We start from the raw sequence: 21,551 nt of genomic DNA on the forward strand, positions 1-21,551 counted from the left end.
AAGGAGAATTGCTTCAGGTTGAACATTCTTTATCAAAACTGGAAATGAGAGAAAACAAAATAGTTTTAAATTGGGTTGGGGGGGGGGGTGGTGGGAAGAGATTAAAAGGACTGAAGGAATGTCAGTGATATCTTGGCTGCAACTTTAAACTTTTCTCACTCTTAGTTCCAAAGGAAGCACCTGTGGCTTCAGCTCAACTGCAGAGTAGGATCATAGGAATCGAATTCAAAGTGAGACTTTTATCAGACCATTCACCTCTTGTATATGCCAGATAAGCAAGAAACTGTTCACAGATGGTGCTTTAAATACTTTGCTGTTGAAAAGGCCAGATTTTTTAAATTTTATTCAGAATCAAATTAATATGTTCTGTGAGACCAACTTTGACTCAAATGCGGACAAATTTTTACTTTTGGGACACGTTAAAGGCACATTTAAGGGGCCAAATTATTAATTATGCCTCGAGGATTAATAAAGAATATACAAGGAAGGTGGACGAATTGGAAAAGGAGATCACAATTTTAGAAGAGAACCTTCAACAAAGAGGGTCTATGGAAAAACATAAAAGGCTAATGAGTAAAGAGCTCAAGTACAACACAATACATATGTATAGAATGGAAAAAATGATAACAAAATCTAAGCAAAAGGTACTATGAGCCAGGGCAGGGGTTCCCAAACTTTTTGTTCCTCTGTACCCCTTGGGCATTTTTATAGGTTCCCATGTACCCCTAAAAATTAAGGATTAAAAGAAGCATGATCCAATGTACCCCCTGAAAAGTACCACTGGGGGTACATGTACCCCAGGTTGGGAACCCCTGAGCTAGGGGAAAAGAAACCACAAGGTCCTCTCCTTGTCGTTGAAATCAGAGCAAGCCTCAAGAATAATAAATGCAATCAAGTCAAACACGGACAAGATTTCCTGTAAACTAAAGGACTAAATGAAGCTTTTAAACAATTTTATATGAACTTGTATGAATCTCAATCAGTGGGGGATTTGAATAAAATAGTTTCCTATCACAATTGGACCTTCCAAATTTGAATTTAGAAGAACAAGAGGGTTTAAATGCTCTCTTTAATCAAGTTGACATAATGGAAGCATTGTTATCCTTGCAAGTCTATAAATCCCTAAGGAAGACAGGATCCCAAAAGAATTTTATAAAGATTTATTGATACCTCTATTTATGGAGGTACTAGATCACATAGTGACAACCCATACGCTCCCGGAGTAATTCTCAGTAGCAATTATAATAGTGATTCCCAAAAAAGAGAGTGACCCATTGAAACAGTCATCTTATAGGCCCACATCATTATTGAATATGGACTATAAGATCATTGCTAAAGTTCTGGCAAATAAATTGGAAGTATATTTTCCTAAATTAATAAATTTAGAACAGACGGGTTTTGTACAGAAGAGTCAGTCTGCAGAAAATGTGAGCAGACTACGCTCAGTATTATCCATCTGGCACAAACGAGAGATGAATTGAGTGTTGCTCTGGCCCTAGATGTGGAGAAAGCTTTTGATAGACTGGAATGGGACTATTTAAAGTTCTGGGAAAATTTGGACTAGGAGAGATATCTATTAATTGGATTAATGCTCAATATTATGAGCCTATAGCTAAACAAATCACTAATGGTCAAATCTCAGGGTTCCCATTGTCCAGATCCAGCCCTTTTCATCCTGGCTATCAAACTGTTAGCAGAATCTATCCACCAAGATCCAGACATTAAAAGCTTCAGGGTAAACCAGGAAGTACATAAATCTATTTCCTGACGATGTTGTAATACATCTGACAGACCCAGGAAGTTCATTAAAATAAATTGCTGTCTAAATTGGAATTTTTCTGGAATTTCTTGGGCTATAAAGTTAAGTGGAATGAAAATGAAGTTATGCCACTTCCGGATAGGAATTATGATCATGTTAAAAGAGACTCTCAATTTCAGTGGCCACTTAATAAGATAAAATATTTAGATATTAAGATAGATATTAACTTACAGAATTTATATAAATGGAATTACCTTCCATTGCTTCGGAAAATTGACGATGATTTATATAAATGGATAACTCTTCCAATTACTTTGATCAGAAGGGTCAATTGTATAAAAATGAATATACAGGTACAGGATCCCTTATCCAGAACCCTTGGGGGACAGTGTGTTCTGAATTTCGGAAAGCCAGATTTAAACTCACCCGAATTGTGCTGCCGTATCCACCCCCACCCCCTTCCAATCCCGCTGCCATCTCCCTCCACCCTCCAACTTGCGCTGCTGGCCCATCCCCGACTCGTGCTGCTGGCCCCTCCCCCCTCAACTGCCCGACTCACGCTGCCGGTCTCCCCCCCCCGATCGCCCAACTCACGCTCCCAGGCCCCCCCCACCCCCACCGACCACCCAACTCGCGCTGCTGGTCTCTCCCCCACCCGCGCCTGCCTGACTCGCACTGCTGGTCCCCGACTCACGCTCCCAGTCTCCCCCCTCCGACTGCCCGACTTGCGCTGCCAGTCTCCCCCCCACGACTGCCCAGCTCGCGCTACTGGTCCCTCCCCTGCCCGATTCACACTGCCTGTCTGTCCCCCCCCTCGCCCACCCTACTCGCGCTGCTGATCTCCCCCCCCTCGCCCGCCTGACTCACGCTGCCAGTCTCCCCTCCCCGACTGCCTGACTTGCGCTGCCATCTCTCTCCCCAATTGCCAGATTTTGGAGCTTTCTGGATTTTAGAAGTCCGGATAAAGAATTGTATACCTGTATTACAATTTGGATAAACTCAATGGTCAAATTGGTGTTAAGGGAGGCCTCTCACCCAAAACACCCCAAACTCAAAATAAATTAATTCTGTTAACAAATTGATAATAACATTCTAGAAACTTGGTCTCAAAGTGGAATCAAATATATTGAAGATTGTTTTGAGCAGGGAACAATTTATGACATTTGAACAAATCAGAAATAAATTTGGAGTTTTAAATACATCCTTTTCTGCCATCTTCAGTTAAGATCTTATTTAAGGGATAAATTAGGTCCAGCATTGACCTTACCACAATGTCCTGAAATAGAGACTCTGGTTCAAAAGGGAATCACAGAGAAATTTATCTCAGAAATGTAGGTAGAAGCCCCTAAAGTTGATAAATCAAGAGAGAAATGGGAATCAGATTTGAGTATAGAAATTGATTCATTTTACTAGTCTGGCCGATGTTGGGACAGCATGAGCAAGACTATTAATATAAGGTATAGGCCAGTGCAATATATATATTTTTTTGCATCATCTGTATCTTACTCCGCAGAAATTAAATAAATTGAAATCTGAATTATCCAAATTTATGTTTCCAAAGTGATCAAGATATAGGGACTTTTTTTTTTCATTCAACCTGGTCATGCCCCAAGGTGAGATCCTTCTGGGAAGATTTGGGGAGTCTCCTGGAACAATTTACTGGAATTCGATACCCTCAGGTGCCAGAATTGTTTTTATTGGGGAAATTAACAGATATAAAACCTAAAATGAGGAGTTGAAATATCAATTGAAATTTGTTAAACTTGCTTTAGTGGTGCAAGTGGGATAACTTCACTTTTATCCCAATTAACCTTATAGCCTGAGTAAGTCCCAAAAAATTCCAATTTAGACAGGAGGTTTTTTTTTAAATGAACTTGCTGGTTCGGTCAGATATATCAAATGCATGGTCATTACTTGGAAATCTGATTCCCAGCTGAGTTTGACCCGCTAGAAGTCAGAAATGCATAGTTGTCTTCCCCTGGAGAAGATTACTTACTATCTCAAATTGTTACAACATGTTTTTAAGAATATAGAACTCGTATTTAAGAAATACAGGGGTTAACCTTTGATGATTCTCCCCTCCAGTTTTCAATACCATTATTTCCAATATCCCTAGCAATGTTTATGTCAAGACATTTTTCCCTTAAGGGAGGAAGTAAGCTCTGGATGAATCACGTAATGTTTCATCTGTATGTAATTAATGCTTTTGGAAAACATGATTTTGTCACATCATATGGGAGAATTACCTCTTTTTTTTCCTTTTCCTTTTGGGGGGGCGGTCTTCCTCTTTTCTTCTCCACTTTTTTCCATGTCCTACTTTTCTTTTAAGGATTGGTGCAGTGAGTAATTTTGTAGTTATAAACAATAGTGGAGAATTTGATAATTATGATAATGTGTTGATTCTTCCTTCTTAGTTTATCAACATGTAGTTCAGTTTCGGTATTTTATCGTGTATATCTATAATATTTCTCTGCTTTTGCAACTTCATGTTGAATGAAAATTTAAAAAATAAAAAAGGAAAAAGGATGACAGATGACTAGATTATGAGAGGCACAGATAGGGTAGACAGCGAGCATCTTTTCCCCAGGGCAACAGTAGCAAATACCAGAGGAGATCTGCATAAGGTGGAGGGAGGAACGTTTTGGGAAGACATCAGGGATAAGTTGGGTTGGTTTTTTTTAAAAAACAAGAGTAGTTGATGCCTGGAAGGCATTGCCGGAGTGGCGGTGGAGGTTGATACATAGCGGCATTTAAAAAAAAACTCCTAGACAGGCATATGAGTGCACAAAAAATAAAGGGTTATGGGGATGAGGTAGGGAAGGTTTAGATTGCTGAGAAGGCACAACATCATGAGCCAAAGAGCCTGGACTGTGCTGTAATGTTCTATATTTCCACATGTGGGAGAGTCTCAAACAAGGGAACTTGAGTACAAAGTAACAGGGGATTCACTTAAAACAGAGGCAGGAATTTCTTCCTTCAAAGGGATGTCTATGGTAGAAACTCAAAAGACTAAATGTCTTCCTTATAATTTGTAAAGAAATATGAAATTAAAGCATCAATTCTGAACTTATTTCATTGATGCATTTTCATAGTAAACGACTGCACCAAAAACCACACTCTCAAAATGCAACCAATATCAAGATTTTTGTTAGGCAAAATATAGCCTCACATAACTTAAGCAGCAGCTGATAGGAGCAGGACATGCTATGAATTTCAAGATACCATTATTCTGTTTTTAACCTAATGAAGCAACAAATTACAGAATGTCACGATTACACATTTACTCAAATCTAGTCAACTTTTTAAAATTATAATTACGATCTTCTGCTGTAAAATTAATTACCTTACCTGATCAGCTTTATCAGCAATAACTGTAAAACAGCAAGATTATCAATGTCTACATCACAAAACCTCACCTTTTATCTCACCATTCAGATTCACAATCACTGGGTTATTCTTCCAATCAAATGTTGATAATAAATACAAAAATCGAAGAAAGCCTGTTTGTGGTGAGCTAAAATGTACAAGTCAAAGCAAAAAAAAAGTTAAAAGTTAGATAAATAAAGCATAGAATAGTCTCGCACAGGAACAGGCCCTTTGGCCCATCTGTCTGTTCCAAACACAATGTCCACATCAAATAAAACTCTGCTGCTTGCACTTGATTGATATCCCTCTATCACATCGTAGTCAAGTCTCTTTCTAGAAGCCTCTTAAATACTCCCACCACAACTCCTGGAAGCCCGTTCCAGGCACCCACCACACTGTGTAAAATATTTGTTCTGTACATCTCCCTTAAATTCACCCCAACCCCCTTAAATGCATGTCCTCTAATGTGTGACATTTTTGCCCTGAGGAAAAGATTCTGCCTGTCCGTCCTATCAATGCCCCTCATAATTTTAATCAGGTCTCCCCTCAGCCTACTATATTCCAGGTAAAGAGTATGTATGTTCTCCCAGCGTGTGTGTGGGTTTTCTCCAGGGGCTCTGGTTTCCTCCCACCATTCAAAGCCTACTGGGGACATAAGCTAATGGGGTGGCATGGGCTTGTGGGCCGTAATGGCCTGTTACCTGTGCTGTACGTCTTTTTTTTTTTTAAAAACTTAAGTTTGTCCAATTTCTTCCCATAATTCATACCCTCTAAACCAGACAACAAACATCCTGATTAATCTCTTCCATACCCTTTCCAAAGCCTTCAAGTCTTTCCTGCAATGGACCAACCAGAATTGTAAATGGTACTCCAAGTGCAGCCTGCCCAAATCTTGTATAGTTGCAATACGACTTCCATACTTTCATGCTTAATGCCCCACCCAATGAAGCTAAGCACACCATAGGTCTTTTTAACCACCCTATCTGCTTGCATCACCACTTTCAATGATCTATGGACCTGGTCCCATACATTCTCCTTAATTTTTACCTCAAGAAGTGCAACATCTCACACTTGTCCGGATTAAACACCATCTGTCATTTCTCTACCCCTATCTGTTACAGTTTATCCATCACTCAAGATTTCTGCATAATCCACCATAATAGAACTGGACAAATTCACTTCAGGACAATGATTTTTTTTTCATAAATTAAAATTACTATCAAATTTTACTAATATAATTAACGACAAGAGATAAATAACACTCAGAACTTTTAACCAATTGTTTCCGTCCACGGGATCAAATGGCAACAATGACTGTGGCAGATTTAACAACGAAAATATCATCAAATAGTTAAAAGTGCTGATGAATCCACTCATTGTACAAAGGTCAGCTGTGCAGAAATTAAACTTGAGAAGGACAATATTCCCCGTGCAGAGTTCACAAATGAAATAAAAGTGCATTCTTACGCAAGTGCAGAATAAGGTGCAGGCTGGGTGAAGAGGTAGGCTACAAGAAGATCGATACACTCCTCGCCAATGTCGTCACTAAGTAAATGAGCACTGATCCACCGCTTTGCAAGTCGACATGTTCCACTGTATGCAGAATGTTGCTGTTGAAGCCTGTGGAGAACCCATTACGGTCAGAATTTCAATACTTGAACAATCAAGATCTTTTTTAATACAGGTGTGTACTGCTTAACGTCTGATCAGGCAAAGTCCAACCGCAAATACATCCGTCGCCATAATGGAGTTCAGTCAGAAATCCCGATAGGAGAATGTGCGAACGGGACGTAGCAGACGCAACCGGAACTGAAGAATAGCCAAGGAAACTGTAGAAGGAGAAGAGCAGGTGCAGAAGAGGTTCACTGTTCAGAGGTCAGCCAAATGCTTTGCAGACCTTAACAGCTTGCTGAAGATGGACCCAAACACTGAATGCTTTTCATTGATCGAGAGGAATGTTCATGCAGTGTTTGCTGGATATAAAGAAATTTATGAAGAAAAGAAAAATCAAATAACACTGGACGTATTCCTGAAGAAGCCAACACCTCCCCAAGGAAAGCCTCAGCCATGTCCTTCAGGCATTACAGAGTGACAGTTCATCAATGGAGGTTATTCGACCGGAAACTCTTCCAGTGGAACACGGTGAGGAAGTTGAGAACAGTGATGTGGATGATCCTGATCCTCTTTGTTAAATTGTGTGAGATATCGGCTAAGGAAGTGTTTATGTAAAAGTTTAAAAATTGAAAAAAAATTAAACAAATAAGTTCAGTATCCCATATAGTTTTGCTAAGTATATACAGTAATATGGTGTTCACATAACGCTCAGAGTCACAGACCGTATCGTGGACGTTAAGCTGCGCATACCTGTATATACGAGATAAAAGCAAATCTTTTAAATCAACAATCTGCAGGAGACTTGCACAGAAAACAGCAGGAGTAAGTCATTATATCCTTTAAGCCTGCCCAATCATTAAATATAATCATGGCAGCTATTATCTCCAATTTTGGGCCATTTCTTCACCAACTTCTATTCCTCAGAATGTCAAATATTTATTCATCTCTGCTTTAAATACTTTAATGATTTAGCTTCCACCACTAGCTGGGGCAGAATATTTCAGAGATTTCACTATCATATGATAAGGAGCAGAATTAAGCCATTCAGCCCATTAAGTCTACCATATGAATCATGGCTGATGTACAGTATTTTTTTTTCTCAACTCTGTTCTACCTTCTGTGAGAAGAAATTTCCACTCATCTCAGCCTGAAATGATATTCTCCTTGTAGTTACTATCCCACTACTGAAAACATACATCTATCCCATTGGTCCCCTAAGGATATTACATGGCTGAATAAGGACACCGATCATACTTTTCAACTCCAAGGAAACTATTTCGTCTCTCTTACAGACCTTTCTTCCTGTACCAAAAATCAAGGAAAACTCAACAGTGTTTTGTAAATACGTGAAGAGTAAACAGAGAAAATTAAGCAGAGTTGGGCCTATTAGGGACCATATGGACACAAAGGATTGCCTTATGTCATTTAATGAGAATTTCAAAATGTCTCCACAAAAGAGGATAATATCAATCTTGCAGTTAAGACAAATCAGTGTATGATTTTGGATGGAATCAATCACACTGGAATTACAGCATAAGCAGTAGATATTAATTTGAAAATAAATAAATTAGCAGGACTAAATTAAATAAGCACGTGAAGCAAGTACAGAGAAACTAGAAACTTTATAGCTTTCCAGATAACAAGAGCTGTGTGAGACAATTAAAGAATTGCTATGATATACGACTGGTTTGAAAAATCCAAGCGATAAACGAATTATAAGCCATTATTAGTCTCAATATCAGTGGTGAACAAAGTATTGGAATCAATTCAAAGGGACAAATTATTGAGGGGCAGTCCAAATGGATTTATAAAGGCACAATGATCAACTTGGTGGAATGTCTTTCTTTACAGAGGAACAAGGAAGGTACTTTTGATGTGGTCCACAGCAAACAGAATGAAGAGTCTGAAACATATTTGAGATAGATAATAAATCGGAGGATACACATGATGTGTAAGAACTGAGGGTCCTAGAATAATGTGCAGATTCTTTTTAAAAAAAAAAGTTTGCAAACATGGTTAAGAAATATGGGATACTTTCCTTTAGCCAAGACATACATTCAGAGCAGGAAGATTATGCTACTTGGGGAACAACTTGAGTAATAGTCTGGTCACCTCCTGAGAGGAAAGATACAATTGCACTGGAGAGGGTGCAGAGATATACAAAAATGTTGCCAGGTTTGTAAAATTTTAGCACATATAATAGACTGCAGAAAGCCAAATTCACTTTTCAAAAAGTAAATCATATTGGAATTTTTTTTTTAAAACACAGGAACAGATTAATTGGCTCTTAAAGCCTACTCTGCCATTCAATGTAACTGCAGTTGAACTAATTTTGGCCACAATTCCTGCTCCCTCTCCCTATATTCCTCAAATATGCCTTCATGGGTCTTTGGGCTAGAGAATTCCAGATACCACATCCAACTGTTATTGGTATGACCCTTAAACTGTCATTTGAAAAAGTCCCAGTCTGTAGAAGATCCCAGCTGCTTCCAAAGTGTATATTGTTGCTTAATATACCAAATAACTTTTAGATAAATAGATTATGATCAGCGATGCATTTCAATTATTCTTGCAGATCTTGCTTACCCATGTAATGTGCTTGTTAGGTAAGGAAGATGCAGGGTTTCCCATTCCAGCTGGAAGGACTCTTCAGTATCCCGATATTTCAGCATACCCTCTGGTGTGTGGATCTCCTTAAGAATCTGAGGTTCTCTATGATATGCAACTTGCACTCGGAAAACATAACCATCCTAGGTAGGATCAGGAACAACTTTAAACATCTTGTGAAAGGAAATGATCGCAGATCTAATCTTTAAAAAACCTATAGCTATTTAATATACACCACTAAACATTTTGAATTCCAAGAATCACCTCACATGAACACATTTGAACAAGAGGCTTAAAGTACATCTTCCAGAGTAATGAATTACACATGGAAGCAATTGCAAAATTACATTTATACAACTATTTAACATTCAACAACCTTCAAAACACTTAAAACAACAATGTGCATGTGCAGTAAAGTAGCATGCTTTACTGTTATTAACTGAAGAAGATTTCAATGCACTAAAATACCCATTTTCCACCTTTTTTTTTGGCTATGGTCCCCTAAGACTCTGCTCAACATTTCTGGGCCCCCTTCCCTGTGAAGCAGTCAAAGTTTTTGTTTCTTCTGTACTTCTCTCCTACCAACTATGTAAAGACATAAAAAAGCTTTACCTCAGATCAAAAGAAAACAAAACTTTTGCTTAAATGTGCTGTATCCCCAAGGGGGTCATAGGGCCCCCATTGAGAATGGCTGCATTAAAGGATATATTGAGGCAGGCAGACAAAATCTTCAGTAAAAAAAAAGTATTCGTGCATGCATCTGAAAGCAGGAAAGAGGAATAATGGAAAGATTAAGGAAGGGAATTCCAGACCTTGGGGGCTATGAAGGAGAAGCTGCAAATAATGGTGATTATTTTTGATAATGGGCATGTCTGATATGGGAACAGAAACATCTGAGGTAGAAACAACGTCATGGAGAGATTTCAATACAAAAGCAGCATTAAAAAAGAAATCAGGTTGTTGCCTAAACAGAAACCAAATTACGTGAAAGGAATTGACGCTGGTTACACTGGGTTATTAGTTCTCATCGGTGAAATTGAGAGAGATGAGCAAAAGAATAATCAAATAGGTTGGCATTTGATAGCTAGAAGAGAAAACACAGATTTGAGAAATTTAGACAGCAAATTCAGTGTGAAAACTCCACAGGATCAAGCTGATCATTTTAACATTACTAATGAGGAGGAGGGAGTCATTAAACAAGTTGATCCAATATACCACATTATCATCGAGATCATTGATATAGATGACAAACAACAATGGACCCAGCACTAGTCAGAGGCCTGCAGTCTGAGAAGCAATCATCCACCTTCTCCCGTGCAGCTGTTTTCAATTGCAGTTTACTACTTTGCCATGAATACCTAGTGTTTGAACCTTCCTGACTAACCTCCCAAGTGAGACCTTGTGAAAGGCCTTACTAAAATCCATGTAGGTAACATCCACACTCTTTCCTTCTTTAACTTTCCTGGTAACCTCTTCGGAAAAACTCTATAAGATTGGTTAAACACAACTTACCATGTACAAAGTCATGTTGACTATCCCTAATCAGTTTCTGACCATCCAAATGTATATCCGATCTCTTAGAACACCTTCCAATAATTTACCCACTACTGACTTCAGGCTCACCAACATATAATTTCCAGGGTTACTTTTGGAACCATTTTTTAAACAATGCAACAACATGAGCTACCCTCCAATCCCCCAACACCGTGGCTAAGGACATTTTAAATATTTCTTCCAGAAATCCTCTGCTCAAGAAAGCTTTGAACATGTTCAAGGAAGATCAACAGGATTTTTAGTGTTCAGTGAAAGTTAAAAAAAAATTAGGTTAGTTCAGGGAAAAAGAGGTAGAGTTTTAAAAAAATGAACTGTGATCTTATTCAATGATGGAGCAGGTATAATGGGTTGCTTCTATTTATTATTTGATTATTCTGTAGTTCACAGCCTTGAAATATTTATCTCCCCATAACAAATTACTTTGATATTAAAACACTCACACTTGCTTCACATTTACTGTGTTCCTCAAAAGGAAGTCTGCAAGATACTCTGGCAAATAATTGCGAGTTGGGACAGTTTTGGCCAAATATATTGTGAAAGTCAGATTCCCAGGTGCAATGAGGTTCTTTGGAAAAGGACTGCAGAATTTTCTCATCCTGCCTTTCCATTGCTAATTTTTCTGGTGTAGGGCAACCCTCAAACCAGTTCAGTCTCATGGAGTGATAACTGCTTGGACACCGACACTAGTTATCGCAAAGGGGGATTTATTTACCCTACCACGTTCCTTCACTCTTATCTTAAAAACAGGCCAACTCAAAAGTTTATATTTATTTTCCTCTGTTTAACCAATATTTTCAGAATTTGAACAGACTAAATCTTTAAAAGGAGCCACTGGAATTATGTTTTCCAACTTTTTGTCCTTGTGAAACATCATGTCATTATTATTAATTATAATGCTTGAAACAACTTTTCTTCACGTCAGTAACATCTCTACTTTTGACATGCCTTGTGCACATCTACATGAGTTGTCGCTGGTTGGCAAATCAGTTCATGCTGCTGGTCCAAGAGTTCACCCAGTCGGATGTGAAATGCTGCTTTGATACGCTGAATGGCATCTTTCGATCGAGGCCACTTCCCACTTCCTTCCATGTGACATATAACTGATAACAAAGAAAAATGCTAATTACACAAAACAGTGAAAGTCAACTCATTCTTTAAGCAGTGCCTGCAAAAAAAATCTTATTAATTGTAGTAAGATAAAGCCATGCAGTAAGATAGAGTATTGCAGATCATTCTGCCTAAAACAGTGGTTCTCAACCTTTTTCTTTCCACTCACAAATCACAAAGTATTCCTATGCCATAGGTGCTCTGTGATTAGTGAGGGATTGCTTAAGATGGTATGTGGGCGGAAAGAAAAAGTTTGAAAACTACTGTTTTAATCATACTAATAGACTCGTTATGTATACAGTTTCATAACTCCAAAGAAAATGGGCCAATGACAATTTTTCTCAAGCAAAATGTTTCAGTAACAATTGGGTATAGAGCAGTGGTTCTCAACCTTCCTTTCCCACTCACATACCACCTTAAGTAATCCCTTACTAATCACAGAGCACCTATGGTATAGGGAATACTTAAAGTGGTATGTGAGTGGAAAGAAAAAGGTTGAGAACCACTGGCCTAAAACAAAAAAAAAATGATTTCAAGAATACAGTGGAACATTGTCCACTTTTCTGGACTTGGATATTTTTGCTGTGAATTAAACATAGTGGCACTGCACTTCACACTACAACAACACAGCTCCTTGTGACCCTGGTTCAACCTCGATCTAAGTGGAAATCTGCACATTCTCCCTGGATTTTCAGTCAATTCTCCAGTCTCTTTCCACACTCTAAAGATGTAACGACAGGTTTATGGGCCACTGTAAGTTAACTCTAATGTAGTAGGGTGACTTAAGGGTTGATGGGTATGTGAAAGAGAATAGATTACAGGGAAGTTAAGGGGAGGCGGGTGGAAGAGGAAGGATGGAAAATCTCACCCTCTCTCATGAAGTGGCAAGAACTGAATGCAATACTCCAAATGTGGCCTAACCAGAGTTTAATAGAGCTGCAACATCACCTCACAGCTCTTGAACTCAATCCCTGATCAATGAAGGCCAACACATTAATATATCTTATCTATTAAGATCTATTAATTTGCACGACAACCATGAAAAATACATAGATCCCAGGATCGATGTTCCTTCACACTTTTAAGAATCCTGCCATGAATCATGGACTCCATCTTCAAGTTCGACCTTCCAAAGTGCATCACTTCACCCTTACCTGGATTGAACTCCATCTGCCATCTCTCTGCCCAACTCTGCATCCTGTCAAAATCCTATTGTAATTTACAACAACACCGCCAACTCTCGTATCATCAGCAAAATTACTGATCACGTCTTTATTAAAGTCATTTATAAAAATCACAAAGAGCAGGAGTCCCAGAACAGATAGCTACAGAAATCCATTAATCACTGACCTTCAGGCAGAATATATTTCATCTGCTACTATCCTCTGCATTCTGCAGGCAAGTCAATTCCAAATCCAAGAAGCCAAAGTTCCTTGGATCCCATGCAATGTAATTTTCTGAATGAGCCTACTATGGAGGTCATATGACTTACGAAAATCAACATACACCGCATCACTGCCTTACCCTTAGCTCTGATAAAGGTCAGGGGGCTGTGGTCTGTCTCCGAAAATCTCACCCACAAAGAGCTGCACCTGACCAGAATCATTAGCCAGTACTAGACACAGAAGGGCCTCTCCTATTGTTGGCTTATCCACATACTGTGTCACAAATCCTTCTTGATCACACCTGACAACTTCTGCCCCATATGAGCTTTTTACACTAAGGAGGTCGTTCAGGTGCCTTGCCATTTGGCATGGGCAATCATATCTCTCCATCCATCACAGTCTCTGACCCTCTGAATTGTAGTTGCTGCCTCCCCTGTTTTTAACCATGATGTGAATCCATCTATCATTTTCTGTCTGCCTCGGCTTATTTTTTTCTTCCAGCTTTCCAGTTGTAACTAATGCATCTCTTCGCATGATGTGTCCAAAGAAATTTGATTGCTGTTTTCGGATTCTTTTAAGTAATGTACATTTTGGTTTTGTCCTTTGTAGAACTTCTTCATTTGTTATCCTGTCTGGATATGATGAGCTTACATTCTTCTGAGAAACCACATCTCTACTGCATTGATTCTTTTTTCCATTGAATTTGTGGGAGGAATGTAGGAAGAATGTAGCAGCAGAGAGTTCTACGGCGGATGTCAATTGCTATTTTCTTGCTCGTTAGGATGTTTCTCATTTCTATAAATGCTCTTCTTGCCATTGCTATTTTTGCTTTTATGTCTATTTCACATTTGCCACCAGATGTTACCCATGATCCAAGGTACTTAAAGTTGTGAACTTGTTTCAGGATTTCATTTCCCAAAATATCCTAAAATTTGGACTGAGGAGGAGGTACTAGAGAATATCAGGGTAGATGAAATCTCCCATGAAAACAACCCTATTATTTTTGCACCTTTCCAAAATCTGCCTCTTATCTGCTCCTCAGTGGCTATTTTGGGACCAAAAGAAAACTCCCGAAAGAGTGATCATTCCCTTCCTGTTTCTGACTTCATATGACTTGTAAGACAATCCCTCCTCTAAGTCACAAGAACGTATAATACAGGAGCAGAATCAAGCCATTTGGCCCATCAAGTCCACACAGCCATTGCATCATGGCTGATTTACTATCCTTTTTAACCCCATTCTCCTGTCTTCTCCTCGTAGCCCTTGATTCCTTTCCTGATTAAGAATGTATCTACCTCTGCCTTAAATATCTCTAATGACTTAGCCTCCACAGACATCTGCAGCAACGAATTCTGCAAATTTACCACCTTCCTGTTAAGAAATTGCTCATCTCTGTTCCAAAGATATGTTTTGCATTCCGAAGCTGTCCCTCTGGTCCCAGACTTCCCTACCATTGGAAACATCCTCTCCACATCCAGGCTTTTCAGTATTCAATAGGTTTCAATGAGATTCCTCCCACATTCTTCAGAACTCCAGCAAGTACAATCCCAGAGCCTTCAAACGCTCCTCATATGAAAACTCTTTCAGTTTGGGCATCATCCTTGTAAATCTTCTATGGACCCTCTACAATGCTATATCATCCTTCCTTTCATATGGAGCCCAAAATGTGCAGGGGTTATACATCAATTGGAGTATTTGGGCAGCATGGGTTCATGGACCGGAAGGGTCCGTTTCCGTGCTGTATATCTAAACTAAATTAAATCCCCTCACAATATTCCAGATATGGTCTAACCAATGCCTTAAAAAGCCTCAACATCATTTCCCTGCTAATATATATATATATATTCTATCCCTCTTGAAATGAATGCTAGCATTCCATTGGTCTTCCTCTACATTCAAGTTGACCTTCCGGGAATCTTGTACAAGGACTCACAAGTCCTTCTGATTTCTGAAACTTGTTGCCAGTTTAGAAATTCATCTACTCCTCTATTCCTTTGTCCAAAGTGAAATTTCCTTGCCCAATCTCCTAACCTGCTTTAGTCCTTCTGCTGACTCCTTAACACTTCTTATACCCTCTCCAATCTTTGTAATGGCTGCAAACTTGGTCACAAAGCTATCTACTCCATCATCCAAATCATTGACACACAACATGAAAATAAGTGGCCCCGGCACCAGCCACTACGGACCACCAGCCACTACGGACCACCAGCCACTACGGACCACCAGCCACTACGGACCACCAGCCACTACGGACCACCAGCCACTACGGACCACCAGCCACTACGGACCACCAGCCACTACGGACCACCAGCCACTACGGACCACCAGCCACTACGGACCACCAGCCACTACGGACCACCAGCCACTACGGACCACCAGCCACTACGGACCACCAGCCACTACGGACCACCAGCCACTACGGACCACCAGCCACTACGGACCACCAGCCACTACGGACCACCAGCCACTACGGACCACCAGCCACTACGGACCACCAGCCACTACGGACCACCAGCCACTACGGACCACCAGCCACTACGGACCACCAGCCACTACGGACCACCAGCCACTACGGACCACCAGCCACTACGGACCACCAGCCACTACGGACCACCAGCCACTACGGACCACCAGCCACTACGGACCACCAGCCACTACGGACCACCAGCCACTACGGACCACCAGCCACTACGGACCACCAGCCACTACGGACCACCAGCCACTACGGACCACCAGCCACTACGGACCACCAGCCACTACGGACCACCAGCCACTACGGACCACCAGCCACTACGGACCACCAGCCACTACGGACCACCAGCCACTACGGACCACCAGCCACTACGGACCACCAGCCACTACGGACCACCAGCCACTACGGACCACCAGCCACTACGGACCACCAGCCACTACGGACCACCAGCCACTACGGACCACCAGCCACTACGGACCACCAGCCACTACGGACCACCAGCCACTACGGACCACCAGCCACTACGGACCACCAGCCACTACGGACCACCAGCCACTACGGACCACCAGCCACTACGGACCACCAGCCACTACGGACCACCAGCCACTACGGACCACCAGCCACTACGGACCACCAGCCACTACGGACCACCAGCCACTACGGACCACCAGCCACTACGGACCACCAGCCACTACGGACCACCAGCCACTACGGACCACCAGCCACTACGGACCACCAGCCACTACGGACCACCAGCCACTACGGACCACCACTTATAACTTGCAACCAAACAGAAAATTCCCTTTTTAGGACAAAGAACAGTTCCAACCCATACATACCTTAAAAAAGGTCCAAAACTTCCCTACCCTGTAACCCTCTATTTTTCTTCCATCCATGAGCCTCTTAAAAGCCCCTAATGTTTCAGCCTCCACCACCATCCCTGGCAAGGCATTCCATGCACCCACAACTCTCTGGATAAAAAAAGAACTTATCCCTGATGTCTCCTTTAAACTTTTATCCCTTCACTATATACTCATGTCCTCTGGTGTTTGCTATTTCTGCCCTGGAGAAATCCATTCTACGCTCCAAAGCAAAAAGTCCCAGCTCTGCTAACCTTGCCTGATAAGACATCTTCCAATCCAGATAACATCCTGGTAAATCTCTTTGGCACCTTCTCCATAGCTTCCACATCCTTCCTATAATGAACTGAACACAATGCCCGAAGTATGGTCTCACCATAGATTTATAGAGTTGCAACATGACCTCTCTGCTCTTCAACTCAATCCCCCATTAATGAAGCCCACCATCCCATAGGCCTACTTCCTTTCCTATCAACCTGTGACTTTGAAGGATGTATGGATTTGAACCCCAAGGTCCCTCTGTTCAACCACACTCTTAAGAAACCGACTATTAACCCTGTATTCAGCCTTCTGGTTTGTCCTTGCAAAATGCATCACCTCACACTTATCTGGATTGAACTCCATCTGCTACCCTACCCTCATGAATTTCCTTTTGTTACCGCCTCAAAAAATTCAATAAGGCTCATGAGGCACATCCTTCCCTTCTTGAGTAGACTGTACTTCTCCAAGAACTCATAGATCCTATCCTTAAGGATCCTCTCCAATAGTTTGCACACCACTGACTTAAGACTCACCAGTCTATAATTCCCAGGATTCTCTCTATTATCTTTTTTAAACAAGAGGACCACATTTGCTATTCTCCAATCCTCCGGCACCTCCCCTATGGCCAAAGAGGATTCAAAGATCATAGCTACTGCCCCAGTTATCTCTTCCATCACTTCTCACTTCCCACTATAATTTTGGGTGTATCATGTCCGGCCCCAAGGACTTATCAATCTTGATGTTTTTAAGAAGATCCAATACTTCCTCTTCCTTAATCTCCATATTGTCCAGCACCCAAGCCTGTTCTATTCAGACCTCATCTGATCAAGTTCCTTTTCTCTTGTGAATACTGACCTCCCAAACCTCCAGGCACATGTTGCTTTAAGGCCCCACCTTCACTATCATCATCTTCTGTTCTTCACATTTGCATAAAACGCCTTGGGGCTCTCTGTAACCCTACATGCCAAGGCCTTCCCATGCTCTTTTCGAGCTCTCTCGTCCTTTCTTAAACTCCTTCATGGCTACTGTATACTTCTCATGACCCCTTCCTGTTCCTGGTTCCTATACCCTTGACTAGCTGCCTCACCTGCTTTGTCAACCATAGTTCCCTTTTCCTGTCTCAGTTGGTCAAACCTATCCTGAACCCAGCACAAGTGGTCCCTAAACTTCCTTCACATTAGTTCAATGCTTTCACCCTTGAACATCTGTTTCCAATTTACTCTCGCTTGTCCCTGCCTCATCCCTTTGTAAAGATCCCTTTCCCAATTAAACATTTCTGATTTTGTCTGTTTTTATCCTTATTCATAGCTATGCTAAACCTCAAGGAGTTGTGGTCACTCTCACCAAAATAGTCCCCCACTGAGAGGTCCGCTACCTGACTAGGTTCATTACCTAGAATTAGATCTAGTGTGCCCTCTCCCCTCATCAGCCAGTCCACATACTGTGTCAGGAATCCTTCTTGAACACACCTGACAAATTCACCCTCTTCTATCCCTTTTGTAGTCAGGACGTGCCAGTCAATATTATGGAAGTTGAAATCACCCATAACCACAAGTCTATACAAGTATTTCCTGCACCATCCCAAAATCTGTTGCTCCTTGGTGTCCCGGGGGCTATTTGGGGGCCTATAGACAACTCCTAGTGCAGTGGTTGCTCTCTTTCTATTGATAACTTCCACCCACACTGACTCAGAAGACACTCCCTCAGCAGCGTCCTCCCTTTCTAGAACCATGATACTATCTCTGACAGTAATGCTACTTCCCCACCACCATCACCCCCAACTTAGTTCCCATCCTATTCCTTTTAGAACAGCTAAACCCCGGTACCTGCATCAGCCAATCCTCCCCTTCCTCCTGCCAAGTTTCTGTTATAGCCGTAACATCATAGTTCCACGTATTGATCCATGCTCTAAGTTCATCCCCTTTATTCCTAATACTCCTAGCGTTGAAATAGACACATTTCCACCCCTCTAACTGGCTACATGAAGTCTTGTACCCTGCCAGTCCTTCCTCACAAACTCAGAAAATGTAGCACCATGCTTTTGATCTTCTGTCCTAATCTCTGCACTCAGTTTGGTTCCTACCCCCCTGCCAAGCTACTTTAAATCCTCCCCAAAAGCTCCAGCAAACTTGCCCACCAGGATATTGGTCCCCCTTCAGTTCAGGTGCAGCCCATCCTTTTAGTATAGGCCAGATCTTAATGATCCACAAATCTGAATCCCTGTCCCTTGCACCAACTATTCAGCCACACATTCATCTGCCACATCTTCCTGTTCCTACCCTCTCTGGCATGCGGCACAGACAGAAATCCTGAGATTACCACCCCTGAGGTCCTGCTTTTTAACTTCTTTCCTAACTTCCCATTTTCCTCTTCAGGACCTCATCACTACTCCTATTCATGTCATTGGTCCCCACATGGACCACAACCTCTGGTTGCTCCCCCTCTCCCTCCAGAGTGCTGTGAAATCGATCAGAGACTTCCATGACCTTGGCATCTGGGAGGCAACATACCATCTGGGAGACTTTATCTCATTCACAGAGCCTCCTGTCTGCTCACCTGACCAAAGAATTCCCCAATCACTATTGCTCTCCTCTTCTCCCCCCTTCCCTTCTGAGCTGAGGGGCCAGCCTCTGCACCAGAGATGTGACCACCACAATTTGACACTGGTAGATCATTCCCCCCCCCCAACCCCAACAGTATTGTTGAGGGGAATGGCCACAGGGGCACTCTGCACTATCTGCCTCTTCCCCTTCCCTCTCCTAACAGTCACCCAGCTATCTGCTTCCTGACTTTTGGAGGTGACTGTCTCCCTGAAGTTCCTCTCTACCACTGCCTCTGCCTCCCGAATCATCCGGAATTCGTCCAGCTCCAGTTCCCTAACTCAGACTCCCAGGAGCTGCAGCTGGATGCACCTCTTGCAGGTGTAGTCATCAGGAACAATTTTTCTGTCCAAGATTTCCCACACCCTGCACGGAGCATTCTACTGCCCTAGCTGCTGACTTCCTAATTTAAATTCAAAGATCTTGCCCCACTCTCCGCCCCCGCCAGTCAGCCAATCTTTCATCCATGTAATCTTTCCCATAAAACCATGTGTTTCTCCTCTCCCCCCACCCCCACACCCCTCGTTTACCTCCCTTCCCTTGTCAAACATTTAATCTCCGGAACCTGTGGCATCCAAGACTCTAATTGCCACAACATTCTAATTCTACATACTGATCCATGCTCTAAGTTCATCATCCTTATTCTTAAGACATTTTGCATTAAGTACACACATTTCAACCTATCCAACTGAATGCATTTTGCTCCAACCAGTGCCTGTCTGACCTTACAGTCTCACTTCATAGAGCATCTACTTTTTTTAAACCAACTGCTCCATCATCTGACCTAACCCAGCCCCCGGCTAGCTGTCCAGCTCCAGCAAACTTGGCCGCAAGGATATTGGTCTCTCTATCTCTCTCTCTCTCTCTAGTTCAGACGCAACCCATCCGTTTTTGTACAGGTCATACCATTCTGAAAGGAGATCCCAGTGATCCACATACCTGAACCCCTGCCCTCTAAATTTACATCGAAACCAGCCATTGTATTGAAATGTTCCTCTCTTCACAGATATTACTTTACCTGCTGAAAATTTCCAATACTTTTAGTTTCAACTATATCGTTAAAACCACATGAATAAAAGAATGCCAACTATTCCATACTTTACCTTTTAATGATGGGACATATACAGGGCATGGTTTGTCCACTGAAGGAAACAAGCATTTACCGCCCTTACTCTTGTTATGATAGGAGTAATCTGCTTTCATTGGTTCTGGTGGGAACAACTACAAAATGACACAAAAATATAATGAATTGAAAATTAAGTCATGCAATGTTCAACTTTCACCAGCAAAGAAATTATTATAAATATACCATTTCCAAAAATGGAATCCATCTGCTAAGACGTTATTTTTTGCCGTTTCTCATTGCTCCACCAAACCCCCATGGATTCCCACACCAGTGTACTGGTGGAGATGGAAACGCAAAAGTATTCTTGCCAATATTCAATCAATGTGAATGCAGGAATAATCTCATTCAGATAGCACCTTGTTAAACATTGCAGGATGCTTAATAAAAGCATTAACAGTAAAATTTGACACCAAAATTGTGCCATGTCTCAGTCAAAAGATGGAAATCCAGTGATTAGGGCCAAGGCAACTGAAGACAGAGATCAGGGACAAGTAAAAGGTCAAAATTGGAAACACCTGCAATGTAGAACTAGGCACAATTCCAGTGAGAGGGAGAATTGAGACCAAGGGATTTTAAAACAAAAATGTAATGTTGCAAGAGTGGTATTAACCAACAGTTCATTCAGCGCAACAGGCAAAGTGGTAATACTGAACTAGACTGCAAATCCAGATCTAGGAACAGAGTTTTGGATGCTCCAAGAGATGAAGGAGAAAAATGCCAGGAAAGAATTGCATAATGATAACAAAGGTGACGATATCAGCAAATGAGCTGGGGCAGTGTTGAGAATATAAAGGTACACAACCTTGGTAACGGTACAAGAACATGAATGGATGCTCATC

General features: G+C 41.5%; 1 protein-coding gene across 1 annotated transcript in view; it reads right to left on the minus strand.

The window, feature by feature from the left end:
* nol6 (nucleolar protein 6 (RNA-associated)) overlaps positions 1-21,551 on the minus strand; it is a 160,800-nt gene that overhangs the window by 26,584 nt on the left and 112,665 nt on the right. Inside the window, exons 17-21 of the mRNA XM_069924127.1 lie at positions 20,690-20,807; positions 11,846-12,000; positions 9,326-9,489; positions 6,593-6,745; positions 5,176-5,273 (exon numbers count right to left, since the gene is read on the minus strand). Of these exons, the coding sequence (XP_069780228.1) occupies positions 5,176-5,273; positions 6,593-6,745; positions 9,326-9,489; positions 11,846-12,000; positions 20,690-20,807 (688 nt within the window). The remainder of the gene's footprint in view (positions 1-5,175; positions 5,274-6,592; positions 6,746-9,325; positions 9,490-11,845; positions 12,001-20,689; positions 20,808-21,551) is intronic.

The sequence above is a fragment of the Narcine bancroftii genome, chromosome 3 (assembly GCF_036971445.1).
Source record: "Narcine bancroftii isolate sNarBan1 chromosome 3, sNarBan1.hap1, whole genome shotgun sequence".
Taxonomy (NCBI): domain Eukaryota; kingdom Metazoa; phylum Chordata; class Chondrichthyes; order Torpediniformes; family Narcinidae; genus Narcine; species Narcine bancroftii.